At 38.0% G+C, this 22,427-nt stretch overlaps 2 protein-coding genes across 4 annotated transcripts; one reads left to right on the top strand and one right to left on the bottom strand.

Moving 5' to 3' along the window:
* Nucleotides 1-368: 368 nt before the first annotated feature.
* LOC108267729 (SH3 domain and tetratricopeptide repeat-containing protein 1) lies at nucleotides 369-17,661 on the bottom strand. Of its 3 annotated transcripts, none has more exons than XM_053681380.1 (18): nucleotides 17,002-17,653; nucleotides 16,699-16,770; nucleotides 15,521-15,651; nucleotides 15,212-15,317; nucleotides 14,430-14,573; nucleotides 14,109-14,307; nucleotides 13,954-14,030; nucleotides 13,670-13,859; nucleotides 12,241-12,371; nucleotides 8,235-8,261; nucleotides 7,206-8,125; nucleotides 6,361-7,120; nucleotides 4,549-4,729; nucleotides 4,285-4,435; nucleotides 3,577-3,699; nucleotides 2,962-3,112; nucleotides 2,237-2,433; nucleotides 369-1,574 (listed from the first exon to the last, which is right to left on the bottom strand). In XM_053681380.1, exons 1-18 carry the CDS (start codon nucleotides 17,150-17,152, stop codon nucleotides 1,308-1,310), a joined length of 3,978 nt encoding a protein of 1,325 aa, XP_053537355.1. In that variant the 5' UTR covers nucleotides 17,153-17,653; the 3' UTR covers nucleotides 369-1,307. The 3 variants fall into 3 exon arrangements, with proteins under 3 accessions (XP_053537355.1, XP_017327580.1, XP_053537356.1); XM_017472091.3 differs by having other exon boundaries at nucleotides 13,670-13,865; nucleotides 17,002-17,652; XM_053681381.1 differs by lacking the exons at nucleotides 369-1,574; nucleotides 2,237-2,433; nucleotides 2,962-3,112 and having other exon boundaries at nucleotides 3,577-3,705; nucleotides 13,670-13,865; nucleotides 17,002-17,661.
* LOC108267731 (gametocyte-specific factor 1) lies at nucleotides 8,680-13,100 on the top strand. Its single transcript, XM_017472094.2, has 7 exons — nucleotides 8,680-8,764; nucleotides 9,000-9,127; nucleotides 9,261-9,364; nucleotides 10,952-11,078; nucleotides 11,177-11,260; nucleotides 11,438-11,510; nucleotides 11,654-13,100. The coding sequence occupies exons 2-7, from the start codon at nucleotides 9,037-9,039 to the stop codon at nucleotides 11,730-11,732; spliced, it is 558 nt and encodes a 185-aa protein (XP_017327583.1). The 5' UTR covers nucleotides 8,680-8,764; nucleotides 9,000-9,036; the 3' UTR covers nucleotides 11,733-13,100.
* Nucleotides 17,662-22,427: the final 4,766 nt, after the last annotated feature.

Consider the following 22,427-nt stretch of genomic DNA (forward strand, 5'->3'; position numbering starts at 1 on the left):
TCTTTTTAACACATACACACTTGCAAGTATCAGAGTTTCAGCTTCTGGTGTTTGTTTTGACAGAGAAGAGCAGTTCAGGTCGAGCTGTGGGATCGCACCAGCCATGAAAATGTTTATTTGAAAGCGTAACATCAGTCATTTTCAGCACCTAAAGAAAACAGAGCATCTCTTTGTTTCCACTTGATTCCAGGAGTTAAACTGATGCAATAAACCCGGGTTTAAAATCATGTCATTCTGCAGGACAACTTAGAATAGGCTTAATATGTTAATTACATGAATTATTACATACATTATATGAAGAGTTGAATGTCCATTTGTAGTGGGGGGTTTTTTTTTTGTTTTTTTTTTTTGCCTAACAATTTTTTAAAAAAAATGATTTTAAATACTGTTAAAATGTAAGGATTTTCATTGGGTACTAAATCTGCTAGAAACAAAGTTGGTGATTTTCATGTTTTGTTTTTTGTGTGCGAGTGAAATGTTTGGATGCTCCCAAGGGCCTAGGATTTGCACTTGATACTGATCTATCATATGGGTGTTACATAAGTACCATCTATAAAACTGTGTTGTCATTTAAAAGTCAAATCCAGATGTATGTTAACCAGAGCATATTACCCCAGTCATGTTTAGGTTACACTTAAAGTTAAAGCCTCACCTTTAATTCTGTAGTTTCTATTAATATTCATTGGTTTATTCTTTCTTTCTGTCTGTTTGAGGATGTGGTATTTTTCAGTGACTGCTTTATCCTGGTCAAGGCTGAGGTGAATCTGGAGCCCATTCCAGGAATCCTGGACATGAGGCAGAAATACACCCTGGATCCATTGCAGGGCAACACACACACACACACACACACACACACACACACACACACACACACACACACACACACACACTGGGACAATTGAGAAATTTAGTAACTCTAGCTCAAGACTGGTATTTTTATATATTACAAAATGAAGTTGCAATGCAATGGCTTATTGTTAAATTAAATAATAGCTAATTAGTATCATGGACATATATATAAACAAAGACTCTGTATTGTTTTATATTAATCTACTTAATGTGGATTGATTTTTTTTTCAGTCAGTCATGTATTACATACACTTACATTTTGTCCTTTAGCAACATGAGCAATCAGGGCAAATGTTGAATCAGTTAGGATTTCTGACTTCAACTACCAGCAAGCCAGTCAACACAAATAAAAGCAAATGATGCACTACACAAAACATTTGGTCAGAAGACTGTAAACATTACGGTGTTGTGCTTCAGCGCAGTTTTAGGTTTCTGTTTTCTCAGTACAGTTCAATTGTCTAGCTTGTCTCCTGCGAGGTTGTGATTCTGTATTGGGATGTGGTGTGGAAACTCTGATCTGGCGAAAGGTTGATGCGGCGGATATTAAGATCAGCGGCGAAGGCTCGGGCACGTTGATAGAACTGAAGGGAGAGCTCACGATCCATGAGGAAGTTGTGATAGATCGTGGCCAGGCGAGTGCACAGCTCAAGCTGAGACTTCTTATTACCAAGGTCCATGGCAGCTGCCAGGGCGAGGTGGTAATAACCTGCTGCATCAAATGGGTCCTGAGAGAGAAGAAAGAGAAGATAGACAATTCAGTATAGAGTTTTATGTAGAGTATTATTCATTTCGTATAATGTATGATTGAACAAATGAGCACTTGATAGATATTATTGCGAAGTGTCATAAGGACTTCAACATCATTTATACAGAATGTTTCATTTTTTTGGTTCAAAATCTCTTTTCACTACCTTTTTATCATTCATTCACTGAGTTTCAGTAACCCTTTTATCCTGGCCAGGGTTATGGTGAATGCTGAGCCTATCTCTGGATAACTAGTTGTGAGGCAGGAATACACCCTGGATGGGACACCAGTCCATAGCAGGGCACCGAAACCACACATATTCACACCCAGGGGAAATTTAGCATAGCCAATACAATGTCATCTTTTTGGAAGGTTGGAGGAAAATTGAGAAGCCAGAGGAAACCCATACTGACACTGGAAGAACATGCGACACTCCACACAGACAGTAGCCTGACCTGAAGAGTGAACCTTGGAGCTGTGAGGTGGCAATGCTCCATATTGTGCCACCATGCCACCTTTTAAATAATACATGTTAAATAGTGCTATTACAGAGAGCACAGGTTGACAGATTGCCAGTTTGCATGCCTATACTGCCCTCTTCTGGTTGGTCTTTGAGACATAAGCCTTGGATGAGGTTCTTACCTTTAGATCATAGAAGATAATGTCACCTAGTGTCTGATAGACTTTGACATAGTACAGGGCTTCCTCATCAAACTGTAAGGGCGAGGGACAGAGTGAGAGGGCCTTTAGGAAGTGGTGCTCAGCCAGCTCAAACTGACTCAGGCAGTGGTAGAGTGTAGCCAGCCGATGGAACGCCACACGCTCGTTCAAATGGTCAGCTACGAGCATAAAACAGGTTAAGACAATGAGGTAATCTAGGTAATCTGATTTAACTTAGAGCTGTGTGAGCAATATAAAGTGATTAAACATGCAAACACATTGTGCAAAGTGTATAATTTTTAACTGAATAAAAAAGGGTTCAAATTGAGGAATGGAAGACCATGTGAACTCCACTGGGACTGGCAGAGAAGTATGGGAATGAAGAGGGAAAGAGAAGAAGACAAACATGCAGTGCAAAGGGAAATTAATTTCTATATAATAGCAATATTAAAAAAAAGAAGAAGAGTTTTGTGTGCAACATTGGGTTTTACCAATAAACTGATGCATGTATGATTCAGTCATGACTCCCTACTTTGTTTTGCAATGATTGTGAATCATGCACCAATTCCATTCAATCCTACTAACTGTGGAACTAAATCAGTGTTATTTAGTGACACCTGGCGAATACAACATGCAATAAGTGATGTTTGTGAGTGGAGAGCGAGTTTGGGTGTGTGTCTCTGTGTGTGTGTGTGTGTGTAACATACCCAGACTGACGCTGATCTCTAATGCAGTCTGTGCATACACTAGAGCTTCTCCATAATGTCCCAGCTGTAGCAGCAACTCTGCTAGCTTATTGCACAATCTAAGCTGACAGCGCACACTGCTCGTCTTCATTGCAATTGGGAGGGCTCGGTCCTGACACACACACACAAACACACACACACACACACACACACGCACGCACAGCTTTCAAACTGTACCATAGATCAAAACTACATAATTATTTTACACATTCATGCACTATTTATACATGTACATTACACATCCTTTTTTAAGACTATGTCAACATAGCCTGTACAAAATGAATGTTTAAACATAGCAACATTAACATTAATGCTACAACCCTATGACAAGTATGACTGCAGTTTCAAATATCATTATCCTATCTTCAGTAGATTCCTCAACGGTTTCATATGAAATAATTCTCCAAATATGTCAAACTCATGATCTAAATCCCTAATGAGTTGAGTATTTTCCCTGCCCAAACACATCATTCTTATTCTTTCCAGAAGGGTCTTAAAAATGACCTATTGACTTTAAATCTATTTGACATCCCCGACATCAATGCATACTTTTCCTGTTTGCTTGTACAGACTTACCCTGTAGAAGCAGACAGCTTTCTCTCTGTCCTGTGTACTGTTAAGGAATACGTCCCCTGCCGCCTCCAGCAGCTCCAGAATGAATAGCGTGTCTCCTGTGCTTAAAGCAATGTCTTGCGCTACCTGTCACTCAAAGAGAGAATTGAACGCAGTCTAATGGGATCATGTGCTTTACTATTAACATTACAATACAAACTTTATCAACCTCATCACATATTGTCTTCTATGGTATTAAATTAGAAGATCTAACAGCACATTAAGCAACGGGTATTATACCACCCACTGGTCAGAATGTGCTGATTCATTTTTCTATAAGAGCACCTGAGAGTAGTGCTAAGTGAAATTAGAGGTTTATATTCATGCAGCTGTTCCAATATTTTATGATTCATTTAGCAACAACTCATTCAAAGGGATTTGTATGTAGGATGATCTACATAAAGAGATTTAAAAAAAAACAAAAAAAAAAACTGTGTAATTGTTAATATGATTTCTACAAGGAGACGTTTATTTTGCAATTTAGGAAGGAGTCTCCAGTGTCAAAGCGTTGTTACAGTCATATGTAAGACTGTTCCTTTCTCATGGTATTTGCCAGGTCTATAATCAGAGCCTTCAAACAATGTAACTATGCATAGATTTGTTTATGTTTTGCAACAAAAGGTCAATCTTTTCATTTTGAGAAGTGATACATGTTTGCCAATTTAATGTTACCTGCACATAGAGATCCACCAGCTCAGTCTGTTTGAGGATGTGGTAGATTTTTCCTGCCTGGAGCCAGCCGTGAGCCTCTTTCCTCTTCCTCCCCATGTCAATGCAGATCCCTATACTTCTTTTGGTGTAGTCCAGAGCACATCTATTTGCTCTGAGACATAATAACACCAAAAGGAGTTTTAGACTGCTGACATGTAATACTACACATGTAATAGTTGTATGATGTACAAACATTCAGATGAGCTGTTCATCATACGAACTCACTTCTCTGTGCCCAGGCTTAGGTACAGCTTGCTGATCTTCTCCAATATCTCTGCCTCCAGGGTTCTGTCTCCTGTTTGGTGCAGCAGGTTCAGCTGGTGTTCGTTATAGATGATACACTGAGCTTCATCAGGACATGTTTCACTATATAGCTGGCACAAGTGACGGGTGGCTTGCAGTTGGCCTTAACAGGGAAATAATTATGAGATTAAATTACATTTGTAGAATGTACATGCAATTAATTAATTAATTAATTTATTTATTTATTTGTTTATTTATTTATTTATTTTTACACAATTGGGGTAAAAATGAAAATGAAACAGTAGGATTTTTTTCTCCCAAAAGTGAAACAATGGGTATTTTGGGTGGCTTTTTTTTTTTACTTTTAAAAACTGATGAGCTTATTATCACTATTATTCATATTATTACTAAGTTTAATAATACTGAGTTAAATAATGTTAAGTTTGAATGTTGGAATGTTTGAATGTTATTTACGGAGAAACACTGAACTATGATTTTAGAAATGCTGACCAGCTATTTCGTAACACCACCACCAGTTTTAGTCAATTTTGATTTGAAGTTTGTAAACATAAAACATGTCTTCATATAGATTTAATGACACCCGAAATATATATTTTTTGTTATACTTTTCCTCATAACATTTTAACGAAAGAACAATGTGCTTCTTTTTCACCATTCCTGATGAAAATGCTCAGCAGACATTATTATGACCTTCAGAGCAACCACAAAAATATTTTTACTGTGATGTCAGCAACACTAACAATAATGCTGTAAACAGGACTTTTCATATTAATTCCAAGATCACAGACCATTTCAAAATCAGACACATTTTAGAAAGTACATTTTATAAAATATATTTTTTCTCACAGAATCCAAAGAAGAAATCTTCCCATGGAAATAATATACAGAATATGAGTACTGCACAGCCTATTCAACCTATTTTGTAGTATTTACTACACGTTCTCAATGCTTGACTGGAAGTATTAGTATACATCACTGTGAGCCATAAATGGGATGTAAACCTCTTCATTGGATTTACTGGGGGGAAAAAATGTCTATATTGTATCAGACTCCATACATTATCTGATACACTGAAGGTTTAGTGAGCTCCAGATGTTTCATTCTGCTATCACTAAACTTTTCCTGGTCCTTTAGAATACAGGGAGTATTACAACCCCTGGCTCAAGCAAAATCTTAAAATTATCAAGTTTTTCAATACCAGAATCCATGATAAACCTACAGATTCTTCTTCTTACTAAGGAAACCATTTTTCACATTCCAAGAACTGCAAAGTCACCTAAGACTTAAACACACAGAAAAGTAATATGTGTGACTTTATTTTATATGTGTCATATGTTTATATGTATATGTATATATATATATATATATATATATATATATATATATATATATATATTTTTTATATATATATATATATATATATATATATATATATATATATATATATATATATATATATATATATATATGTATTTCACTGTAGCATTTATTACTAAAATGACCAACTGTGAACTAGGAGAACTATATAGTAGTTTACTTAATGCTGTTGGGATTTCTGGATTAAGTACTTTCTACCTGGTACTGCTGAAATGTACTATACAAACTTTGCGGACTCAATGCACTCCTAATACCCCCCCACCCCCTAATCATTATGCCAATAACTATATATTAACTAATAGCAACTTGCTAAAAGCAAAAATATTTTATTTAGTCTGTCTCTATTTTTAATTATACTGCCAATCAGAATTGTCAATAATGATAACTGGTACTTACTCTCTGAGTTCTCATAGAGGATGGAAATCAGCAGGGCCCACTCATAGCAGAGCTTTCCTTTCTCACAAAAACCCCGCGAGACATAAAGCTTCCCAAGCTCTAGGAGCACAACAACAAAGTTCAACTCATCATCTTTATCCTCTAGTTCAGAGAACAGCTCTACTGCCTGGGTGAGCTGCTCCTCTGCTACGCTCTTCGCGTTGACCTGCAGACTTAAGAAGCCAAAGTTGGCCAGTGCTATGGCCCAGTTGTGCCTGTCTTCAAACTCCTCACAGACATCGACTGCAGCATGGAAGTTCTCTGCAGCTTGTTTTACATCTCCAGCATGTCTCAAAGTGATGCCACGCATATTATAGATGACACCCTCCAGCTGGGTTGTGCAGTGCTCAGGGAGGAAGGACAGGACTGAGTCCAGCACATCCAAAGCATTGTGGTGTTGCGAGTCACAGATATACAACCACGCCAGCCAGATAAGAGCAGCGCTGACATCAGACTGACTGAGCGTGGAAGCGGAGGAATGGTTGAGGAAACCATACATGTACTGAACTGCCCTTTTAGGCATGCCATGCTTGTGGAAGAGCCAAGACAGACACAAGGCATAGGCATGTGAAAGGCTGGACTCCACGTCAGCTGATTCTAAAGCAGCGGCTCGAGTCAAACATGGAGCCACTTGTGTCGGGATGTCCACTCCATGCAGTTCCTGACTATTCTCTAACAGCAAAGAGACGCTGCAGAAACAATCAGTGACTGAGGATGACACCTGTGTGGATGCAAGAATTAAATATAAATTACATTTATGAATAGAACAACAAACAGCAGCTTCATATTTATCATGTAAAACCCACCTGCAGACATGCTTGCTGTGCTGAGCTCTCAGCTAGTTGAAGAAGACCATAGTCAATGTAAAGCCTTGCTAACAGTAAAAAACCATGGCTCCGCATCTTGTCACAAGCTCCAGGAATCTCATCAGCCAAAATCTGTAGCCGTTCAATGAAAGGAACAGCACTCATCCCTTCTCCAAGCTTCAGATAAAACTTTGCTAGCAGGAAACAGACCCGGGCTTCTGCGGGTGTATTCTGAGACAGAACTGCTTTTTTCAGTGCAAACTTCAACACCTCTGGATCTTCTGTGCCAGATAAATAGTCACAGCCTGCCATCAATAAACCAGCAAAACGTTCAGACAGAGTGAGATACTTCTCTGCATTTTTTTGTGTGAGATAGATAAGGGCCAGATTAGAGTAGATGGCTGACAGAAAGTACATGTCTGTGAAATAGTCTCTGGGTACGCTTAAGGCTTCCTCATAATAGACGCGTGCCTGGGAGAACTTTGACCTTGATGCACAAAGCTGTCCCAAGAGGAAACAGATTCTGCTCTGTGCCCATGACAGCCGCTTTTTTCTTGCAGTTTCCCGAGCAACACCTAAATACGCTACCAGCTCGTCCTCATCATTGTGGCCCTGGAAATGCAACAGGATGAATTCTGGGTAGGCGGCATAGAGAAGCTGGAACGCAGGCCGGTGATCACGGCAGCCTAGGAATGACAGGAGGGAATGGTATCCATCTGGACTGGTATCATCCTGCTCTGAACATACAGTAAAGTGTGGGATTTCATGGGGTGACTCTGTGGATCCTAAGGACTCATCGTCATCTGGTTGGAGTTTCACACTGTCTTCTGTCTGTTCATTTTGAAGTTGTTCCCTTAATTCACTCAAAATATTGGCAATATTTCTTTTCATGCATACATATTCACTGTCGGTGGGTCCATCTACAGAAAGACGAATGTAAAAAAATAACCTGTAGTTTAAATTATTTGGATTTGTTTTAAAGGACCATTATAATTTATTAAACATGTGTAACATACAAATGTTACCTACTTTGAATTGATCTTGGATTTGCTGAATCTGTCATAAACAATGCAAATCAGAAATAAACATTTAGATCATTTGGTACAGGCTCTAAAACTCGTACAGCATTTCTGGCTTATTATTATGGCAAATCAGCGTAGGCTACAGAGTACAAGATTGTGTCCCCCATTGTTTCTGGATAAAGAAGAACATTTTAGAATTCATACTTGAATATTATTATTCAAGCCGAAGAGTTTGTGATCCCCCTTAACTCACTGATCTAAATGTGTCTCTGTGTTTAAATGCGTTTGTGAGAATGAAGTAATATCTGTGAAACCTAACTAAACTGCCTTCTTAGTTGAAAAGGGTTTAAATACATTTATATATGTCATTTTCATTCTTAGCTAAAAGTCGAACTTTGAATTAGCTAACTTAGCTTAAAAAATAAATAAATAAATAAATAAAAAATAAAAAAAATCAAGGAACCCAATGCGCATGCGCAGTAGATTCGTTTAGTTCCAGAGTGTGATACACCTGTTCGTCCTGCTCAACAGATTTTCGTGAGCACTGTTTTTACATTTAAAAGTCATTTTAGTTCAAAAATAAGTATAAATTATATTAACCGCAAACAAATCGATAAATATATATATATATAAATTTAAAAAAAAGACGCCAAATGTAATTTCCCAATGTCATTTGAAAGACGACGTGATGCTAATTGACAGGCTAGTTTGTGTTAAAAAAAAAAAAAAAAAAAAAAGAAGGTGAAAAGTCGTTTGTGTTTTTCCTCACAAGTTTTAGGCCAGCTGCTTTTGTGCAGAATAAAGAGGGAATGTCATCGACACGGACAAAGTCAAACGGCCGGGACTCATTACCTGAACCCAAACCCAAAGTCCCGCTTCGTCGCTGGGAAGAGGAGCAAGGTAATGTTAATGAATAGGTGATGAATGATTAGGTGTGAGCATTTTATAGGATGTAAAATAGCACCAAACTCTTTCTGCCAGCCTGACTAACCTGCCACGTATAGTTTATTTTCTTCTCTTTTCTTTTTGTTAGATGATGATTTATTTGATCCTGACAAATTGCTTCAGTGCCCTTATGACTCTAATCATAAAATCCGGGCATGTCGCCTTCCCTACCATCTCATCAAGTGCAAGAAGGTGGGTATGAACCTATTTTCTTATATAAATATGGTTAACCTAGGACAGAGGATCTCAAGCTTTTGTAACTAAAGGCCCCCCCCCCCCCCCCCCCCCCCCCCCCCCCAGCCTCCCCTATTATGTTGGAGGCCCCCCTCAGCCCCCCTTCCTGCACATATTGGAGGAGACCAGGTATAATTATTTATTTTTTTTTTTAAATAAAATAATAGGTTTATGTGTGTGTGTGTGTATGTATGTATGTACGTATGTGTGTGTGTGTGTGTGTGTGTGTATGTATATATATATATATATATATATATATATATATATATATATATATATATACATACACACATACACACATCTAATCTGTTTGTGAGATTTTGTTTTGCTTTTATATGTTTTTAATTACTTTTCATAACTTTTATGATTTTTTTCAAATAACTTTTATAAAACTATATAATGGACAGGTATGGAACATGAATGATATAAAATGTTTCTGAACACTATAACCACTTTGAACAAGAGAATTAGGCTGTAATAACGTGTACTATTTTACGTGTAAAACATGTTGTATTACATTCGTCTTGCATTCTAAAAACATTCATGTACGAGTTATGTAAATTGGGACGAAGCGCGCATCTCGTTATCCATGACATTGTTCAATCAATCTATTTTTAATTTAAGCACATTCTATTTGAAAAGCAATAAAATACACTGAGTTCCCAAATGATGCTCTGTCTGTGTTTTGTGGCCCCTTCCGGTCTGTACGCACCCCCCTGCTTGAGAACCACTGACCTAGGATTATAAATTAAGTGTAATGGATGTTCTGTGACATGAAAGAAACTGCTTCCTTCCATCCATCCATCCATTCACACATACCTACACACGCCCATCAATCCATCCATAGGAATACACCCTGTATGTGATGCCCCATCCATTGCAGGACACACACATTCAGTACGTTTACATGGACAACAATAATCTGATATTAACCCGATTAAGACAATATTCTGATTAAGAAACTACCATGTAAACAGTGAATATTGATTAGCTTAATCTGACTAAAGTCATAATCGAAGTAAACACAAATCGAATTAAGACATGTTGAGATGTTATTGAACACCTTAATCACACTATTAACGTCGTGTGTGAATTTTTGCCACATTTTGCAACAGGACACGTACACACACGACAGCGCTCAACCGTTTGGCGGTAAACAAGAGAGCACAGCTGTATCTGAAACTGCGTACTTACCTACTATATATTAGGCAAAACACATGTATCTCCTGCTACTATATAGTAGGCAAGTACACGGTTTTGGACGCAGCCCATGGCTTCAAGCAGTCGTCTATTTGCATGTATAACATGACAAATAATTAACTGTACTTGAAGCTTTCGTAAAAATGTTTTTTTATTAAAATATTACTGCATTAATGCGTTTCTTTAGATTTAGTACTCCACATTCCATCATCTTATGATTGAAAACCTTCACTGATGCAGTGTGATTAAACATAGCCTCATTATTATCAGTGATCGATGCATCGTGAATAATCCGTTGGTACATAAATTATGAAAGTACGAAATGAGCTCTGATATCTTTTTCAGAACAATCCTCAGCTGGCCAGTGAACTGTGGACATGCCCATTTAATGCTCGTCACCTTATGCCCAAACACGAGCTGTCCGGTCACATGTCTACCTGCGTGGATAGGTGCTCGGTAAATACTGACTATGGTAAGGCCTTATATGATTTTGTGACCGACTCAATGGTACAACATTTCTTTTTGACACCAGAAAAGCTTATTTACATGTCATTTTCTGATTAATTTCAGCGGTAACTGATGAGACCCAGGGCAAATTTCAAAATCCTGTCAGCACCTGGACTATTCCTACATGTGAAGAAGACTGGGACCAAGGTCAGCTTCTTTCCTTCTCTATATTACACTGTCCTTCCTCTCCTCATTTCCTAGGCATGTAGCATAATTACTCCAACAAGGTTTTTGGTGGTAAATAGCCATTATTAATGGATTGAAGAAATTGTGAATCAGGCCCACAGATACAGTTTCTGATTAACAAACACTTTTCTGACACAGAGGAGGTAGAGTCAGGATCATCAGCAACACCATTTGTCTGGGGAATTTCAACCTCCCAGCTCAGCCAAGACAGGTGAGTGTGATAAAATATCAGACTGCTAGATGTCAAGCAGTGTAGGTCTCGTACTGAGAGTGATGAATGAAATTCTGGCTCCAATGAGATTCACTTTTGGTAACAAGTTAATAAAGTGCTTACAGGGTATTTTAATTCCTCAGGGCTGAGCCAGCTATGACCCACAGTTTAACCTCTAGTGTCAGAGCCCCAAGAATTCTTCCCTGGAAACTGGGCGTGTAAAAGCACAGTTCTCTCTTGCAATGTGCTACAGCTGTGACTTACAGCTGCGAATTGATGCACCTTTTATTATTACTGGTTTCAGAAGTCTGCACTAAGTTAAAAACTTGCTGTTTATCTGTTAATAGAACACATTGTTTTGGTTAATGCCACTCTGTAAGAATCTTAGTTTCAGAATGTTTAAAGTATCGTAATAAAGTCCACTTAAGTAGGTTTAGTTCTTTAGTTGCGCTTCAGAGGATTCGGGGAGGACATGTGCAGAACATAAGAAAATGTGAGTGTGATATATAGGATACGGCCTTTTTTTGCATTTGCATGTACCATTAATATTAATATACCTATTTGTTTTCAAACAAAACCTTCAAGATAATTGTTTCTGACTGTTTTGATCGAAGTCTCAGACGCAACAGTGCAGACTGTTACATGACTAAGTGGTTACTGATATAGATATTGGTATCCTACAATAAATTACTTTCATTTATTGAAGTCATTAGGACACAAAACAGCTTACCAAGTTTGTAGACTGTAGCAACATTGCTTTGGCAGGTTTTCTTTAAAAAAGCAATAGCCTCCTTTTTAATCTTCTCTTGGTCCAAGTTGAAAATTTTTCTGTCTTCTTGTTTAATAAAGATTTCATCAGATCTGTTGTTAAAATAGAGCACACTTGAGTGAAATTTCTTACATACATACACTCAAGCACACCTGAATTATCATAATTTCAGTTTATAATCTGCTGAGCTTTTGAAGCAGCAACTTTATTTGGATATAATTGATACTTTATGGAAACAGTAACATTTCAGTTCTGAAATAACATTTATTGAATCAACAGAAACAACACAATGTGAGTCATAACAAAAACAGACAGGTGCAAAAATTTGGGCACCTAAATGGAATCATCACATCAATATCTAGTAGAGCCTCCTTTTGCTGAAATAACAGCCTGTAGTCGCTTCCTATAGCCAGTGATATGTCCCTGAATGACCTATGGTTATGCTGAAATTCACACTGAACTACATTACCCATCAGCCCCAGCGTGTCACATGACTGTGTCACATGTCCCAATAATGACTCACATCTGTTCTGTGAGACCCATAATAAGCACACCATAGAGGTATTAGTTTTTCAGCACCTCATCAAGCTTTTGTTGTAGTTGTGTTCATGTGTTATCATGTGTGCTACAGCTGCTCTTATTGTCTGTATGTTTTTGCTTTGTGTCCATTGTTACATTTATGGTTCTTGTTTTCACAGTTTTGGTTATTTGTTTTGCACTTGATTGTATAAAAATCTGTGCTTGCATCTGCTGCCTTCTACAATCCCTGACACTATGTTGCAGAGTTTTTCCCTGTTTCATTAAAGTTGCTAAAAATAACACTGCTTCTGTTGCCTTCATTTAAGACGGTCACTTATTTTCAGTATGCTGTTTGAAGAAATTTTCTTGTAAGCTGTTTTTTATTTTATTTTTTGTTAATTATTAATCTTAGATTTAGGGATAAATTCTCAGTCAGCTCAAACAAGTGACCAAAATACTCATTTTAAGTAAGTCTATCTTGAATAACTGAGTCATTGCTTGTAATAAGCACAAACTGCTTAAATGTTGGCCTTTTTTTACTTTAAAGATTTGTTAGTTTTAAGATCCAATAGCATTTTTAGTGACTATATTTATGATATTTTTGAGAATACTTTAAGATTTTTTTTTGCTTGATTTTAGTACACTTTAACTAGATTAAAGTGTCTTTCTTGTTTCAAGAAAGGCCTTTTTTGCAGTGTGGAATGTACAATGTGTAGTCCATTAATAAATTAAAAAAGAATCGCTGTTTCATTGTTGTGGTTTAAGAATAAAATAATCTGTGATGTGTTATTGGAAAATATTTTGTCTGTGTATATAATGATTGGGTTGAATGTCAAAGGCACACATCAAATTTAAAAACGCAGGCACTTACTCACAAAGAGAATCAGTTGCTTTTACAAGGCTGGTTTTGACAAGTCCCATATCACCAGTTCTCTCCAGCTTGCCCATGAACCACTCAAAACAGGTCACCAGTAGGCCCTTGATGATGATGCGATCACCAGCCTCAAAACTGAGCTCATCGGGTCCATTACCATCATATACCTCTGTAGCCTCACAGATACCTACAGCTGATATATGTTTTAGTAATCATTTCAGTAACTCTCTGTCACATTATATTATAACCTTGCAACATGCTAGTCTTTGAGGTTTCCTTACCAATTTGAAACTGGAGATCACAGCATGTTTTTCCACTGCCTACCAAAACCCACTCAGGACAGGACTTCAAAAACCACCTAAAGCAAAAGAGAGAAGAAAAATGAATGAATCCACAGTATGCAAATATTTAATGAGCACCACTTTACCCCACTTACTCATGAAATGGAATGACAGGTTCCAGTAATGGCCGTGCTTTAGTCCCTCTTGATCCATCTGCCAAGGATAGCACAGTCCAACCTGAGCCCAGGAATGGAGGCTCAAACAGAGCAATATCACCCTTCTCAAGATAAAGATCACTGCCTGATGTGGAGCTGTCAAACATCTGATTCACTGTGCAACTCCCAAAAAATGAGCCTGAAACAGAATCCACAATATATTGTGCTGGTATCAGTTTAATAAAGTATTTTTCTGGAATACTGATTATTATTCTCCTCAGACTGGAATTTACTATAAGTAAAAAGTGTATACTGTGCTACCTTCTTGCATCAGAAAACCTTTGTACATCTGATTAAGAGCCTCCTCTTTAATTGAGACCTCAATTCCTACGTCCTCCAGGTCTAAAACATTCAGCCAGAACACTTGGTCCAAAAGAAGGTTCCCCAAACACTGATGCAGGAAACCTGGAGAACATTCACATATGGGTATTAATGCTGAGGTATCAAAATTCTCACTGTAAACTATATATGTTTTAGTATTCTTTAAAGTGCATCTATTATGGTTTTCAAACATGCCTAATTTTGTTTTAAAGGTCTCGTACAATAGATTTACATGCATCCAAGGTAAAAAAAAAAAAAAAAAAAACACTGTAATGTGCTCATAATTTAAATTGCAACATTACTTTTTCCCCCCAATTCAAAAATAACTAACTAAATGAGCCATTATAAAGGATTCATTGACTCCTCCTTTCAGAAAGCATTCACTGCTCTGATTGGTCAGATGTCTCAGTCTCTTGTGATTGGTCTACCGCTGTAAGAGAGCAGATGATGAAGACCAGAGGTGGAGCTTTTTGTTTCAAACCTATGTAGGTTTGTGTAGGAAGTAAGTCTGGAATTACTAGCGACTCGTTTAAGCTGTTCAGGATCGGTTCCTACTTTTGGGAGTCAATAACTCTCTTTGCTGTGCACTTTTGATTTTTGAAACTTTGCAGACTTTTTATATTCACAAACAGCTCTATAACACACGACATGAAAGGTAATAATCAAAAAACCATAATAGGTGCACTTTAAATCTTAATGCTAAGAGTTGAGAAAGTTCAAACCCATTCTGTAGTACGTGGTGAACTTCCATATTTCTTCAAATGATTTAAAAGTGATAAAAATGGTCCTTTCCTCACTGTTGATGGACACCAGATGAGCAGAGAATTCCTTACAGATGGGGAAAAAGTCTCTTTAAACTCTAAAATCTTTAAACTTTTATGAGCCTGTAATTTTAGTATGTTTTTGTAATAATTCTAATGATGCTACGTATAAATCTCTTTAGGTTCCTCCTTTACATCTTCATATTGACTCTGGTATACTGTTCATTTGTAATTGATTCAATGTATGGAATCTCAGTAAGGAAAGCATACAGAGATCAAGGATGAAATATTGCTGAGGTCAGTCTCCAGCACACGCAGCTTCCCACACAGAACTTCCTGTGTGTCCTTGTCAGCAGGAAGCCGGTCCGGACCTTCTGCGATAGCGAGCTGAAGAGCCAACACTGCAACAGGAAAGGCCTGGTAGTTAACAAACCAAGCAATCTGTTTCTACATGTAGCACCAAACAATGCCACCATCATGCAGAACACATTATTTAAAATGTACTCGGAAAAAACTGACATGGTTCACAGCACATTTGCAACTCTGTATATTTCCTTAAATCTTGAAATCTTGCACTAGCATTTATTAGGACACAGTGAAGTCAGTTAAAAAGGGCCAAACTCTTTAATTCATGACTGATTGAGCTCATAACATCATTCCAATCATGTGATGTTATAGTATTGCATTGACAGTAGGGGTTAATCAGTGACAGTGAATGAGATGTGCAGGGTTCAATGTTTAATTTCATATTACCTGTGTTTCAGAGTTTTCTTTTCCCCCAAAGCATTGTTAAGTACTTATATCTGAGCCTTATTTTTATTTTGATATTCATATGACAGGACACCACAATGTCTGTTCTGGAACCAACATATTAAAAAGACAGTCGGCGACTTTGGTGGCTTTGATTTAAAAATTATACGAACACTGAGGTTTGGGTCCATGTTGAATACAATTGCTTCAGATAAAAATGCTTTTTTGACAAAATAAGAACATATTCTTATGAAATGATTTCAGAGAAATCATTCTCAAGGCTGGATCGGGGAGCTATCACGAGGTTCCGATGGACTTGACTTTAACAGGAAACATGGTGGGCACATCACACACACATCACTGCTGCCAAACTTATGAACAATTTCAAAAAGACTGGAAGTGCTGTGGACCGACCGTCCTTTAACATCCACTGACGAAGGCACAACCGACGTGGTTCTGGCAAACATAGTCCCCTATATATGGAGACTTTTGGGACACCCTGTAGTATTTATGAATGATGAATTTAGTAAGTTTCTAATATTTAGTCAGCTCAACTCACACGTCCAATTTACTCTTAACTTGATTTGAGATCACTGCTGTCGATGGTTCAGGAAACATCTGTAGTATACACCTGTACTTCTCACCTGATCTCAGTGTGGTATGTAGTCATGTGTAGTGTTCATAAAGTTGGTCCTTACCTGTGGGGATTTTATCTTCAGAAACTGCTGAGGTCACTTTAATACTCCCTGTTGCTCTTAAGGACTTATGTTCTGAAAAAGAAATAAAATTGTATTTGTGATTAAAGAGCAAATAACCAAAGTGTATACTTAAAATAATCTATCTATCTATCTAAAAAAAAATTCCTCAGTTCAACTCGGTATTTCCATAATGATAACATTTGATTAGTGTGATGTTAGTCATATAAGCTACAAATGCACATACACAACTATAACCCAAATATTGCAAAATAATCCACTTATAACTGACCCATCATGACTTACCCATATCCACAGATTTAAACGTGTCTTTATTATCCAGATCATTGTTGGAGTACTCCCCAGACAACTCCCGTGGGTACTGTCTAAATCTTTGGGAGCCCGAGTTCACCCTCAAACTCGCCATGTTTTGCTGATCCATCAAAGCAGCCTTCATCAAAGATCTATGCAACTGGATCCGTCCCAAATCGCACACTCCTGATTAAATCACGTGAAAATAGAGCACCGATTTTATGCGGAGAGCCGTGTGACTGTAGCTACGTCCAAACCATCTTCCTTGTCAAATAGTGCTCTGCTGGTAATAGCCGTGTGACACGGGCAATGCCCCAAACCGCATGTGGAAATAGCAGGCTGCCACATATATTTACTGTGCTGTTTGGGACGGAGCCCAGGTCACGCGCGCTGCTCCGAGGCATTCAGGATACTTTACCCTTTACACCTTACACTTTACTGTCCCGTTAAGAGTCATATACTCATCAAACACACCAAGATGTGTGATCCTGGACTATGTAAAGCTGGCTCGGTGAACGAGCAACTTGTAAAGAAAATTAATCCATCCATCCATCCATTAGGCGAAAGTGTCCATTTTGAACAGAAGTGACCTTGGCGTGCTTTGTCGCTAAGTTAATAATCACTAAGTGAACAAACAAGGGTTTAAAAACACAAAGCGCTACTGCAAATAAGCACTAATGACCCAGTTCTTTTTTTTTAAAGCGCCAGAGGAACAATGTCAGCATTTCCCTTTCCTTTCTCCTCATCACACCGACTTTAAACACCTAATTTATGGCTGTTGACAAAAAAACAAAAACAAAAACAAACAAACAAAAAAACAACAGACAAGTTCGAGAAGGCTTATTTTGTATGACGGGCAATATTTTACTTCCTTGTGATATAAAATAAAATAGTTCAGTTTATACCGTACAGTAGGCTGATATCTTCGAAAGTGTGGTTGAAAGCTTCTTTGTCTACAATATATGTATAATTTATACATTTTAAGTATTAAACAACTACAACGTGCCCTGCGATGGATTGGCACCCCATCCAGGGTGTACCCCGCCTTGTGCTCCATGCTCCTTGGGGTAGGCTCCAGGTTCCCCATGACCGTGTAGGATAAGCGGTACAGAAAATGGATGGATGGATGGAAACAACTACAACATAATGTCAGTGTACTCTATATAGCCATGGACTATGTAGACCCTGACCACTGTATAGTGCTTTTTACAATGGACATTGTCTAAAGCAGCTTTACAGAAATGTATAAACACAGGATACAGATTTTAAGTGTGTTAATTTATCCCTATTGTGCAAGCCGGTGGCAACAGTGGCAACGGTGGCAAGGAAAAACTCCATAAGATAATATGAGGAAGAAACCTTGAGAGGAACCAGACTCAGAAGGTAAACCATCCTAATCTGGGTAACAACCATCACACCCATATGTGCTTGTTGAACATCTCATTCCAGATTTATTCCCCCCTTTGCTATTATAATAAACTCCACTCTTCTAGGAAGGCTTTCCACTAGATTTTGGAGCGTGGCCATGGAAATTTGTGCACATTCAGCCACAATAACATTAGTAACATTAGTACAACTAGTTACTTAGAAACTGATGTCGGGCACGGAGGCCTGGGGTGGATCGTGCATTCCATCCATGCATCCATCCATCTTCTACCGCTTACTCCTTTTCAGGGTCACGGGGAACCTGGAGCCTATCCCAGGGAGCATGAGGCACAAGGCGGGGTACACCCTGGACAAGGTGCCAGTCCATCGCAGGGCACAATCACATACACACTCACACACCCATTCATACACTACGGACACTTTGGACATGCCAATCAGCCTACCATGCATGTCTTTGGACTGGGGGAGGAAACCGGAGCACCCGGAGGAAACCCCCACAGCACAGGGAGAACATGCAAACTCCACACACACATGGATGAACCCTGAACGCCAGACCCTGGAGGTGTGAGGCGAACGTGCTAACCACTAAGCCACTGTGTGCCTTCGTGCATTCCAATTCATCCCAAAGGTGTTTAATGCAGTTGGGTTCAGCAATCAGTGCAGATCATTTGAGTTAGAGTTTGAGTAATAGTAATGTTACTGCACACAAAAGATATCCTATACAACCAAAGCTTCCAACTGTAGTAACAGTTTGGGGAAGGCCCACATCTGGGTGTGATGGTCAGGTGTCCACAAACCTTTGGCCATATAGTGTATTGTATCATATTGTGTGGTGATGATTCTGCGTTAACATTCCTGGCCCAAAGATTTAATCTTACAGTGGATACAAAAACTCTACAGACTCCTGTTAAAGTGGCAGTTTTTGGTGAAGTTAAAAAAAAAAAAAAAAGAAAGAAAGAAACTAAGTTAAATAATGTCAGAACTTTTTCTGCCCTCAGTGTGAAATTATGACATACAAACATTAAGTGAAAAACAATCATAAACATTTAGGGAAAAATTGGAAAAATTAAAAAAGTTATAATAGCCTGGTCGCATAAATGTTCACACTCTTTTATAATTGGAGATTTGGCTGCGTTCAAGATGAACCAATCACATTCAATCTCATGTTTAATATTAATTGTCATGCAGCGGTCATCAATTAAATTATCTGATTAACTCCAAATAGAGACCAGCAGTTTCTGTAGGATTTTCTTCACATCTTGGTTTCATTTGATTGCTGAAGCCATGGTCTGCAATGAGCTCACAAAGCATGTACGGTATCTCACTTGTTGAAAGATATTGATAAGGACAGGGGAACAAAAGAATTTCCAAAGCATTAGATGTACCATGGAACCATCTCTAGTATTATTCACATGTCAGGGCTATGGGGTAGGGTAGACAGAGACGGAAGCCCGTTCTCACAAAAAAAACATCTAAATCACCCCAGACCATATGGTAAAATGTATTATAGTTTGATGAGACCAATTCCAAAATGTATAATGATTTCATAATTTCACATGGTATGTTTGCTGCAAAAAGAAAAAAGAAAAAAAAAAGCACCACCAAAAGAACACCATACCCACAGTGAAGCATGGTGGTGGCAGCATCATGCTTTAGGGCTGCTTTTCTTCAGCCAGCACTGGTCAAGGTGGACAAAGTCATGAATAGCTACAAATACCAATCATTTTAGTGCAAAACTTTCAGGTGTCTGCTAGTAAACTGAAGATGAAAAGGAATTTCACCTTTCAGCACAGCACCAATCCAAAGCATTCATCCAAATCAACAAAGGGATGGATTAACCAAAAGAAGATCAATGTTTTTGAATAGCCTGGCCAGAACCCAGACCTGAATCCAATGAAAAATCTGCAGGGTGACCTGAAGAGGTCTGTGCACAGGATATGCCCTTTTACAATTTGATAGTTTTAAAATGTTTTTGCAAGAAAGAGTGGGAAAATATTGTGCTGTAATAAAATCAAATGGTGCTTCAACAATGTATTAGTTTAGGGCTGTGCACACTTATGGAACTAGGTTATTGTACATTTTTTATTTGGTCCCCCTTATTGTTTTTCGTTTTATTTGTATTCTTTGCAATTTCACAAACTTCACAAAAACCTGTCATTTTAACAGGGGTGTGTAGTTTTTTTTTTTTTTTTTTTTAAATATCCACTTTAATGATTAACCAGTTTCATGCATTAAAACACACACATTCACACACATAAAGCTGTCAAGTGGGATTTATTGTCATCTTCCATCTAGATTGTGTACATTGAAATGAAATGTAATTTCTTCAGGCCTATGGCACAACACACAATACAGTAGCATGGACTACATAAAGTGCAAACACATGACAGTGTGAAACATGCAAAATATACAATAAATATGCAATACAGGTGCATCTTTGAACACTGAAAATGCATTTTCATTCTATGTAAATCGCTCATTTTTTATTTTTGGAATTTATTATAATCATACGTATTTTCTTAAAACCAAAAGATCACTCAAGATCTGGAGACTTTAAGTCTTTTGAGTGATCAGACAGCCTAAGTGTGCTTTTATAGTGGTGAAAAAGTTGTCAGATTTTCAGTGAGGATACAGAGCGTCAGTGCTAAATGAGAAGAAGAGAAAAGGGACAACATTTGGGGCCGAACAGGTTGCAATGGCACGTTTTGACCAGAGGGAGGCAATAAGGCAATGTTTAAATATGAGTGACAGATGTAGACAACGCAGATTTATTACCACTGATAGGTAATTTACTGTATTTCAAACTTTCGGGTTGGCCTGTAAGCAGAGGTAGCTACTGTAAAGGATTAGAGAGGGTGGATTATTATTAGGCACCTAAATAAACATGGGACAAAGTGGTGCAAAAATTGTCCAATTGTTGTCCAAGGCAGAAATATGTACATGATATTAGTAGTAGTAATGGGGCTCACGGTGAACTTAGTGGTTAGCATGTTTGACCTCACACCTCCAGGGATGGGGGTTCGATTCCCGCAGCTTCCCTGTGTATGTGGAGTTTGCATGTTCTCCCCGTGCTGCGGTGGTTTCCTCCAGGTGCTCTGGTTTCATCCTCCAGTCCAAAGACATTCATGGTAGACTGACTGGCATGTCCAAAGTGTCTGTAGCGTATGAATGGGTGTGTGAATGTGCATGTGATTGTGCCCTGCGATGGATTGGCACCCCTTCCATGGTGTACCCCACATTGTGCCCCATGCCTCCTGGGATATGTCCAGGTTACCTGTGACCATGAAGGATAAGCAGTATAGAAAAGGAATGGATTAGTAGCAGTAATATTATTTAAATATTATCACTATTTATTAATGTATTATTATGTATTAAACATTATCATTACTATGGCTATTATAATGTATTATATATCACAGTTGTACCACTCCTTTTTAATCAACTCTGATCTGCTGCTATTTCTACCTCCATTGTAACATAAACGACCAATTTCTGCTTATTATTTAGATATTAGGATGGTAATTGTGTTGTGTGTTGTTGATTTGTTTGTGATGTGTGTGTTGTAAACTGTTGAATGTATTGTGTTGTGACCAAACACACACACACACACACACACACACACACACACACACACACACACACACACACACATTTAATCCTTATACATATTGCGGATTCAATTATTCTGATTCTGATCCTTTAAAACGGTTCTTTAATGGTTCACTGCATAATTAAGGGTTCTAAGCTTCCTAGAAAGGGCTATATGGATCCCTCTCTAATACCTAGAGACTCTTGTAGAGTTCATTAAGTGTACATTTTTAGATTTGTAAAAATCATTCTTGTTATAATAATAATAACAATAATAATAATAATAATAATAATAATAATAATAATAATAATAATAATAATAATAATAAAGTCTGAAGAAGAAAGTGAGACTTCGTTTAGTGGAGACAGGTTTAGCTGGATGAATGTGTTTAGTATTTGCACGCATGCGCAGTGACACTTCATTAACAGGCGACGGTGCCAGCTGA

Source organism: Ictalurus punctatus, chromosome 7 (genome assembly GCF_001660625.3).
Source record: "Ictalurus punctatus breed USDA103 chromosome 7, Coco_2.0, whole genome shotgun sequence".
NCBI lineage: Eukaryota > Metazoa > Chordata > Actinopteri > Siluriformes > Ictaluridae > Ictalurus > Ictalurus punctatus.